At 41.4% G+C, this 10,538-nt stretch overlaps 1 protein-coding gene across 4 annotated transcripts in view; it reads left to right on the forward strand.

Annotated features, from left to right (window-relative positions):
* Nucleotides 1-10,538, forward strand: part of chb (chromosome bows) — a 356,425-nt gene that overhangs the window by 6,612 nt on the left and 339,275 nt on the right. For all 4 annotated transcript variants that reach the window (XM_068372454.1, XM_068372458.1, XM_068372461.1 and 1 more), the window contains exon 2: nucleotides 5,505-5,916. In XM_068372454.1, coding sequence (XP_068228555.1) covers nucleotides 5,740-5,916 — 177 coding nt within the window. In that variant the 5' untranslated portion in view covers nucleotides 5,505-5,739. The remainder of the gene's footprint in view (nucleotides 1-5,504; nucleotides 5,917-10,538) is intronic.

A 10,538-nucleotide genomic window follows, 5' to 3' on the forward strand; every position in this document is an offset into this window, starting at 1 on the left:
TTTACAGGACGCTTACTTTCATATCCCCCATCCATCCGACTTTGAGGAAGTTCCTAAGATTTATGATCCAGGGCAAGTGTTTCCAGTTCAAGGCTCTGTGCTTCGGCCTCAGCACTGCTCCTCAAGTCTTCGCCAGGGTAATGGCCAATGTGGCAGGATGGCTTCACCAAGAGGGGATAAGAGTATCTCTATATCTGGACGACTGGTCGATAAGATCCCGGTCGAAGGAGAAATGTCTGGAGGACCTACGCAAGACTTTTATGATGGCTCAGGAACTGGGTCTTGTCATCAACAAGGAGAAGTCCCAGACCGAACCGAGTCAGACAATTTTTTATATGGGGATAGTTCTGGACTCAGTTAGTTTTTGGGCTTCTCCCTCCCAAGAAAGGCAGACCAGGTGCCTCGGGAAGGTTCAGGAATTCCTGGAAAGACAGAAGTGCTCAGCGAGGGATTGGATGAGTTTGCTGGGAACCCTCTTCTCGTCTCTCTGGGAAGACTGCACCTCAGACCTCTTCAACACTTCCTATCAAGGGTGTGGGACAGGAAGATTCAGGAGGACTTCTTTTCCTTCCTCATTCTAGCAGAAATCAAGAGTCATCTGATTTGGTGGCTGGATCCGGCTATTTTAGGGGAAGGAATCTCCCTGTTCAGGAAGAACCCAGACCTAGTGTTGTTCTCAGACGCTTCGTAGTCAGTATGGGGAGCAACACTGGGAAGCAAGGAGGTCTCAGGCTCTTGGGAAAAGGAGCAAGTCGGGTTGCACATCAACAGGAAGGAGTTGATTGCCATTATGTTAGGACTGAAGGCCTTCAAAGACTCCGTGTCGGGGAGGATAGTGGAGGTCAATTCGGACAACACCACGGCTTTGTCTCACATCAGAAAGCAAGGGGGAACTCACTCTCTGTCTCTGTTCGAAACAGCAAAAGAGCTCCTTCTGTGGTCGAAGGAGAACAACCTAGAACTTCTAACAAGATTCGTGCAGGGACAGAAGAATGTAAGAGCAGACATGCTCAGCAGGAAAGGGCAAGTTCTTCCCACAGAGTGGACCCTCAATCATCAGGTCTGTCAAAATCTGTGGAAGTTATGGGGGAGGCCTTTAATAGGCCTCTTCGCCCCCAACCAAAACAAAAGGATCCCCAACTACTGCTCCCTAGTCCCGGACGAGGAGGCAATAGCAGTAGACACCTTCTTGATAGACTGGACGGGGATGAACACCTATGTGTTCCCCCCTTTCAAGATCATCAATCTGGTAGTCAGGAAATTCGCTCTCCTCGAATCAGGAAGAATGAACCTGGTAGCTCCATTCTGGCCAGCAAGAGAATGGTTCACAGAGGTGTTGGACATGTTAGTAGACTTTCCAAGAAGGCTTCCTCCAAGTCCAAAGCTTCTCATACAGCCCCACTTCAAGAGGTATAATCAAAACCCCCTCGCTCTACGACTGACTGACTTCAGACTATCGAGAAGCTTGTCAGAGCGAGAGGCTTTTCTGTGCAAGCTGCAAGGGCTATCGCCAGAGCGAGGAGGGTCTCTTTGCAAAGAGTCTACCAATCGAAGTGGGAAACCTTTAGAGCTTGGTGTAAGCAGCATAAAGTTTCCTCAACCACTACCTCTGTGAGCCAAGTAGCGGATTTTTTGTTGTCCCTCAGACAAGACTCTAAACTGGCCGTATCCATTATTAAAGGGTACAGGAATGTGCTTTCTGCCGTCTGTAGGCACAGAGGCATAGACTTGGCTCAGGATAAAGACTTGCAAGATCTCTTGAAGTCTTTTGAGACAACTAAGCAGGCTCAGTTAAAACCCCCAGCTTGGAATTTGGATGTGGTTCTGAAGTTCCTATGTAGCAAGAAATTCGAACCCATCTCACAAGCGTCCCTTAGAGATGCTACTAAGAAAACCCTCTTCCTGATGGCTCTGGCCACAGCAAAAAGGGTCAGCGAGATTCACACTATTGAAAAGCAGGTGGGCTTTAACCAGGATGGAGCAGTATGTGCGTTGAGGATCGACTTCCTCGCTAAGAACGAGAATCCATCTAAACCCTGGCCGAGGACGTTTGAGGTTCCTAACCTCACTAATGTGGTGGGTCAAGAGCAGGAGAGGCTCCTCTGCCCAGTTAGAGCCCTAAGGGCTTATTTATCTCATACCAAGAATGTTAGAGGTGGTTCCAATTCTTTATGGTGCTCAGTGAAAGATCCTCTAAAGCCCCTCTCAAAGACTGCATTGTCATTTTTCTTGAAGGAGACAATAAGAGAAGCTCAACTCTTGTGTGAGGAAGAGAGCTTCGGTCTTTTAAAAGTAAAAGCTCATGAGGTGAGAGCCATTGCTACTTCACTGGCATTTCGCAAGAATATGTCAGTAGTTAGACAGATTATGGACGCAACGTTCTGGAGAAGTAACTCTGTGTTCGCCTCTCATTACTTCAGAGAGGTAAGAGTTGATTATGAAAGGTGTTATACCTTGGGCCCATACGTAGCTACTGCTTCTGTATTGGGCAAAGGAGATACTACCTCCCCTCAACCTTAACTTTTGTATGCCTGTGTTTGGGTTTTGGTTTTTATGGTTGTCTGAGGACTCTGATTGGTGGTACAGTGCCCTCAGTCTAGCTAGATAGTAATATCTATTCTGCAAGGTTAGGTGGTTAGTTTGAGTAAGGTTGCAGTTTTTTAAAAAGGGGCATAGCTAGTGCTGAAGTCTAGTCAAGTTGTTGGTCTCACCCCGTTTGACAGACTCGATTGAGTTGTTTCAGCATGACAGGTTCACTCCTGGCTGACACTCCTAAGGGAAAGCGACTCAAGAGGCAGGAACCTTCGAAGTCAGCTACCTTAGTAGGTAAAGAATCACGGTGTTTTATCCTACAACTTGTTTCCCAATGATGTTAGCTGTCTTTCACCCTCCTTCAAATGTGTGAATCAGCTGTATATATAACTGCCAGGTAAGTTCTATTCATAAAAATGGAGTTTTTATGATAAAACATAGTTTTATGAATACTTACCTGGCAGTTATATATATATTTTAAGTCCCACCCTCCTCCCCTCAGGAGACAGGTGGGGCAAAGATGATCTGAGGAACAGAAAACGGGAATGATTCCACGTACCACCCTGTAGGGGGTGTTAACCACCTAATCGCACAACCACCACACGGCGGTTGCCGCGAATTTTGAAAAATTCTACCGGACGTCAGAGACTATAGCTATATATATATATATATATATATATATATATATAACTGCCAGGTAAGTATTCATAAAACTTTGTTTTATCATGAAAACTCCTCCTTTTTTTTTTTTTTTTTTTTTTTTTTTTTAATGTTAATATAGTTTCAGATTTAGGGTACTGTATATCTCTTACAAAGATTTCCATCAACTTTTTATTTGATTTTACCATAGAATTTGGTACTCTATATTAACCCTTTTACCCCCCAAAGGACGTACTGGTACGTTTCACAAAAGCCATCCCTTTACCCCCATGGACGTACCGGTACGTCCTTGCAAAAAAATGCTATAAAAATTAGTTTTTCATATTTTTTGATAATTTTTTGAGAAAATTCAGGCATTTTCCAAGAGAATGAGACAAACCTGACCTTTCTATGACAAAAATTAAGGCTGTTAGAGCAATTTAAAGACAATATACTGCAAAATGTGCTGGGAAAAAAATAACCCCCTGGGGGTTAAGGGTTGGAAATTTCCAAATACCCCGGGGGTAAAAGGGTTAATGTAGTGATTGGGTTTTGAAACTTCCAGATTGGTTAAGTTGGTGAAGAATTTTGAAAGTGTTACCTGTTGTCTTCTTTTATTGGCATACCATACTAGGCTAGTAGATTTATGCAAGTTCTTTTTGTTGAGAATGAAACTATTGTCATATTTCGTTATGCCCAGGAAAATGCATGATTTACCGTTCCTCCTTTGAGGACTTACTCTGATGGAATATCTTATGAATTTATGTATATTGGTAACCTATTGGCTAGGCTCTCCACACAAACACATAAGAGTACTGCATCCTGTAAGAGTTGAGGATTTGCAGTCATGTTGTGTGAATATCCTATTGGTAATGACTGAAGACATAGATCAGGCAGAAACCTTAGGAATGGATGTAAACAGATCGGCTAGGACTTGGCAAGGGTGGAAATAATTTATTACTTGTAGCAAGTGAACATGATAAATGGTGATAACATCCTAGTGAGAATGATTTAGATTATTCAGAAAATCTATAAAGAGGGCTGCTCTATCATTGTAGTTTTTGTTGAAACTTTTAATGGAAATCTATACTGTATAGCCTAACACGTAGGGAAAGGAAGAGAAAATAAGCTAAGAAGATTTGTGGGCATAGACTAGCATAGAAGAAGTTGGAGTGACAAGCTAAGAAAATTTGTGATCATAGACTAGCATAGAAGACCCTAAGCAGACGGGAGTAGAAAGACATGTCGAGGCTTTGGTCCTGCAGTGGACTAGCTACGGCTGATGATAATGATGATGAATGTTAGTCGCAGATATTTTATGAATGTCGGAAATATTTTAAGCTAAGTGCGTAGGTGGTTTATTGAAAGTTTTCAAAATTATGAACCTTGTGTTGATTACTCTGTCTCAGGACAGAAACGAAGTGGTATTGTTATCTACTGATTACTTTATAGAGGCACAGATTATTACTGCACAATTATGGCTTGTGCAGCTTTGGTAGCCTTTGCTACTCTACTAAGGTAACATTAGTCCGTGGAGTGGCTTGCACTTCACAGCTGAAGACTATCTAGCCGTTTCTACGAGAGGCTTTTCTCAATACTGTACTACTGTACCTATTAGATCTCTGTTACTCTGTAGAGTAGTTCCACAGTAGATGGTTACCCTGGAAAGTTAGACATTATTTCTCAAGGCCTTTACCTGACATGTAAATCATAGGTTTCCTGTTTATTTTCTGTAAAATGTATTTGGCTATGATCACATCCAGAACTAGGGGACCATGATTCTAAACATGACTTAAGTTTTTTTTATGGCACTGAATAATCTCACCTGTCACAGTGCCTGGCCTTGGCCTAAATTATGTAATCCGTTCCTGTCCACTATTATACAGGAACTTCCACTTGTCTTGCAGAAATACTGTAGGTGCATCCTAAATGTGTGGTTGCATTAGTTTTAGGCTGGGTACTGCAAATCATTTGCTTTAATTTTCTTGTGTAATGACTAGGTATTTAAAAGTGGTGTAAGTAAATTTAAAAAAGTGACGTGTATTTTCACTGATGTATTCAGTTGTATAAGTGCTAATAACCATGTCCTATGGTAAATATGAGTCGATAGAATGGAGTAATTTATAATAGGGACTTTAGCAAATTAGAAGCCATGTTTTCAGTTTTGTAATTCATAAATATCTGAAGAGGCTGTAAATATATTGAAATAAGCTTTATAGTTTGCTTGTATCCATTATACTGTAGTCTGGTCCCATTAAAAACTTTATTTTAGTCTATGCTTTTTAATATACTTTAGTTGAATACTGTAATCAGTTTTTTTCCTCTCGTTCCAGGTTTACCTTCTTGGTGGAAATAAAAACGTGGGATAGAGATTGAAAGATTGAAGGAGTGGGTGAGCGGTGACTCCCTAGGAAGCAGCCCAGTGCCAGGGCCTATTGTGCTGTGATTGTGGTTTTATCAAGAATTGGGTTCTTGCGAGTGATTTGATAATCATAAGTGAATACTGTATAATATTCATCACTGAATAAGAACAAGTTATATTATTTAAATCCTTGAAATATCGTCATCATGTCACAGATGGATTTATTTATTCCGCTACTGGGTACTTCTGATACTCGGAAAAAGCTGTCTATTGGCAATGATATTATTAACTATTTGGGGGTGGCCTCCAATACCATCGAATGCGATGATATTGGGCGCTTCATTGATGGACTCATTCCTTGGCTGCAAAGCAGCAATTTTAAGGTAAGTCGTTTGTACTTGAGTTTGAGACACACGCACACACACACACACTCTCTCTCTCTCTCTCTCTCTCTCTCTCTCTCTCTCTCTCTCTCTCTCTCTCTCTCTCTCTCTCTCAAAAAAAAAAAAAAATGCTTTACTGTATAGTATCTATCATGTTTATTGTTTTGTACAGATATTAGAGTAGTTATAGTATCAGTATTTTAGCAGTGATTAGATTGCCTTTCACATGCATGAGTTTGTCTGAATACTTTCATCATAGGTTAAATTTCACAGAAGTTTTATATTGAAAGTGTTGATTTTAGAAAATACATTTGTAGTTTATTTTGGATACCACTAATCTATTATCGCATTACTGTATATTATAATTTAGTAAATTGCGCATTTTCAAAATGTGCACTATTTACAAATATTTACTTTGAGAAGATACTGTACTAAATTTTCTGAAACTTTATTTCTATTACCGTATATACTTGTGTAATGTTCGATTTTTTAAGGCCTATATATATTTGAAAAAGTAAAAATTTCTGGCCTACTGGTAGGTAAACGTAAGCTAGGCCTACGCGAATATTACCCTAGGCTATGCTACCTACCGGTAGGTAATCGTAGGCTATGCTTACACGTATATAAGGTTACCTACCGGTAGGTAAACATAGGCTAGGCCTCTATATACAGTACTAACCATGTTCATTTAACACCAGGCATATTATTAGCATGGATTTTATTTCCTAAACCATCACAAATAGTTTTTTTCTGCTACGAGTAATGACTTTAACATAACGCAGCAGGTATGAAGCTAGTAAACAGTCGGGTTGCGTATGTTATAACATGATATGGTTAATGAAAAAATTAGGCTCATTTTATTTTACTTGGTATGGTATATTAATTGATATTAATAATAAACCGCAAAAATTTTTCTTAATTGAATCCACTTTTTTTTCTCCAAGTTCGAACGCTAGTTTTGGTAACTCCAAAAATTTTTACGGCTTGAACGTAATTTGTCGTTTCAGCGGACAGCGGCTGCAATAACTTGAAGCTTGAATTTTGCAGTAAAATTTTTATATTTCTTGGTAGACATCTTGATGGGTTATGAGTAAATTCTTATTCATATATATTGTGAGGAAAAAAAATGATTAGCATAACGGGTAATTATAATCACCGTAATTACCTGCAATTACCGGTAATGGTAATTTGTTACTCAAAACGATGAACTAATTTTGTTTGCTACTTGTAGTGTTTGCTTGTTTTTGAAAGCTATTCGGCGGTGATGATAATTGGCTGTTTCCAACTATAATGTTCGCTAGAAAATGTACGCTGAATACTCAATTGTAATTGTAAACAGATGTTAGTATTTAGGTGTTGTTCCGATTTGTTTTATACATTTGTTTGTCGCACTTAGGCATAACCCTTACTTTGTTGGTAATTATGGTAGGCTGGAGATAAAAGACCTCTAGCCTACTGCCAAAATCAAGACTCGAACATTACATGAGGTATATGATGAATTCATGATTTTGAAGGCAAAATAGGGGGATCGAACATTACACGAAGTCGAACATTACACGAGTATATACGGTACTTAAAGGTGAAATTTGAATGATTTTAAGCTTAGCTTTCCCTGAATTTGAACAGTAGAGACTGTGTATTAAAATATTAGAAAAAAGACACTCTTCCTTGTATAACTTTTTATTTAGTCAAAAGAATGACTGATGAGTCACCTGGAACACCGAAGATACAAACATAAGTAATGAATAAACTGAGGTAAATGACATATCTATCTGTCTCCTTTCCCTAGGGGGAATTTTAAAGGGTACGAATAAAACTTGACGGGGTGGAAACAGCAACTAGTGAAAGTTCTGTAGTAGGCTTGATTGCCAAAATATAAAAACATCAATAGTTTTTGGAGCACTTGAAGGCCATTCATCAATGGCACTTCCATACACTTCATATTGTAACTCACCAAAGACCCTGGGGTCGATGTGAACAGTCACACCAATCCTTAACATGTCTTGAAAGGCACCGTTTGTTATTAGTCATAAGACGCCTCAGGGATAAAGGTAGCTTAGTAACTGGTGGCACAGTTGTGGACTCTGGTGAGGATGGACCTGATGGATTGGTGCTGGTTCCTGTTGATCCAGCAACTGCAAAGGAGTTGTAGCTGTCAGCCCAGGGGTTGTGAGCTATGGAGTCGTTGGCTCTGTATGTGGGACTTCAACTGGAGCTGGTGCAGCTTCTTGCTCAGGTGGACCTTCTGCAACTTCATTCATGGTAGGTGAGGTGCTTGCAGGCTGTTTGAGGCCGGTTCTGGGTGTGCGAAGTACGAGATTAATCCTATCAGTAGGAGGCTGGGATGGTCGGAATCTCGTAAGATGTTGGCGATTTGTAGGTGTCACTTTACCAGATACATTGACCCGAATAGCATACTGATGGATTTGGTGGATGTCAATAACCACTCCAGTGCAATCCCAGCATCTAGGGTGATTGCCTACCAGGTTCTGCAAATACACATGATCCCCGACTTTCAATGGTGGCAGTTGTCTAGTACGTAAGGACCACTTTTCAAATTCTTGTGAGTGGCGCTTTACTAAGGCCACTTCCCTGTTCTTCATTGTTTCTTGCCATATGTTGTGAGGGCAATATCTACCTAAGGGGATGGGAATGGGGTCTCTATAGGTCTGCCAAATAGGACCTTCGCACGCGAGGTCTTCTTTTCCGGGTCTACCGAGTTCCGATGAATAAGCATTGCTCACTGGAATCTCAATGTTGAGGGATCCAGCTGGTCCTGTGTTGTCAGTGAGCATCCTCTTGACAGTTTTCACTGCAACCTCAGCCCTGCAGTCAGCCTGGGGATTGGCGACAGAGGTTAGAGGGTGATGTACACTCCAAGATTATAGAAATTCTTTTGAGTGTTGCCAGATTTGAATTTGGGTCCTCCATCTGAAGTTAGCTCCTCTGGGATTCCAAATGTGACAAATGATTTGCATAAGTGCTTTATCAGACAATCTGCCTCTGAGTGAGAACTAAATACCATGGGTTAATTAGAGTATCTGTCTACCAGACCAGGTATTCAGTGTTGTTGTGGAGGAAGTAGTCACAGCAAACCTTCTGGAATGAGTAATCTGACAGATTGATGTCACTTGGTGGTTGCACTGCATAGGATTTGGCAATCCTATGATACTTGGCACATTCTTCCCTTGCTCTACTAATGTCAGTTGAGATATCTGGCCAAAAGACTGAGTTTGCAGCCTGTTGACACATTGCGTTTACTCCCTGGTGGGCAGCATGTAGGGAGGCCAGGATGCTTCTCCTTAGGGAGGTGGGTATGATGATTCTGTGTCTCATCAGAGGCTTTGTGTGTAGCAATGAAAGCTGCGAAGGGCTGGACGGCATACCACTGCAGAATGTCAGCAAGTTCGGATAGAATTTCATCTGAAGACGTCTCCTCCCTGATCATTTCCCATGTGACCATGTTGGAGGTTTAGTGTAGCGTGAGGAAAGGCGCAGCATGTTCAGGGTTGCCTTCTGCCAGGTCCACAACATGCATGGCATTGAGGACAGAGGGTTGAAAAGAAGGTAAACTGTCCTGCAGGTTTCCTCTTTCATTGTTGTGGGGGATATCGTGACACAGCAGCCGGTCCTTTATTTTTCAAACCAGAGACATGCACTAAGGTGAACCAGTTTGCTAACGTTTTCTTTTTCAGGTTTAGAAGTGTTCTGTTACTGACTTCAGTGAGAGAGCGGGCATTAAGAATCCTGAGGAGTGGTTTATGGGCTGTGGCTATAATGAGGTCAGCACAACCCAAGGATTTAGTATATTGTTTGGTGAAGAGCATACACCACTGCAAGGGCCTCTCCTTCAATGGGGGCATAGCAACTCTGCTGGAGTTGTAAATCTACTCCCTACCAACCAAAGTTTCCAACCGCCAGGGCAGCATGATGGGCTCTTGGATGTGCACAGACAATATTTCTGCCTCAAAAGGAATCCAACCCCATCCACAGACCAATTGGTTTGTAGACATGCAATACGGGAAGAATCAAATAGTCTGACGCCATCCCTGATTTCTGACACAATAGTTTCCTTCTGCTGTTCAAGCAGCTCAAGTTCCTCAGTCCAGGTGAACTTTGTTGATGATTTGAAAAGGTGTCTGAAAGGTTTCATTTGTTTGGGCACAGCTAACGCATATTCTCCTTGGTTAACCAGTCCAAACTATGCTCTTGCTCCTTTGGTGTTGGGAAATTTAGGACAGTTCAAGAATTTTAAACTTGGTTTGACATTTGTGGCTGTCGCCATGAGCCCGGCAAACTTTACTGAATCCTGGGCAAACTGAAATTTTCTCAGGTTGAGGGTGATGCCATTTCATGCACAGAGTTCAGGCCACTCACTGGTTTGGAAGAAAGATGCCTCAATTGACTTTGCCTACATACAAGTATCATCAACACATTTCACTTGTCTAGGCAGTCTGCAATGATGCTGTTAAATCTGAGTGTGTGCCTCACCACTGTCTAGGAATTCTCTCTCCTCTTCACGAATCTGTGAGGGATTCATTCAGCAAGATGGAATGAACTAGGACATGGTGGGTCTGTCGTACTGAATGACGGTTCTGTGGCTGTAAGTCGACTGTGCGTTT

This window comes from Palaemon carinicauda, chromosome 4, assembly GCF_036898095.1.
Source record: "Palaemon carinicauda isolate YSFRI2023 chromosome 4, ASM3689809v2, whole genome shotgun sequence".
NCBI classification, from domain to species: domain Eukaryota; kingdom Metazoa; phylum Arthropoda; class Malacostraca; order Decapoda; family Palaemonidae; genus Palaemon; species Palaemon carinicauda.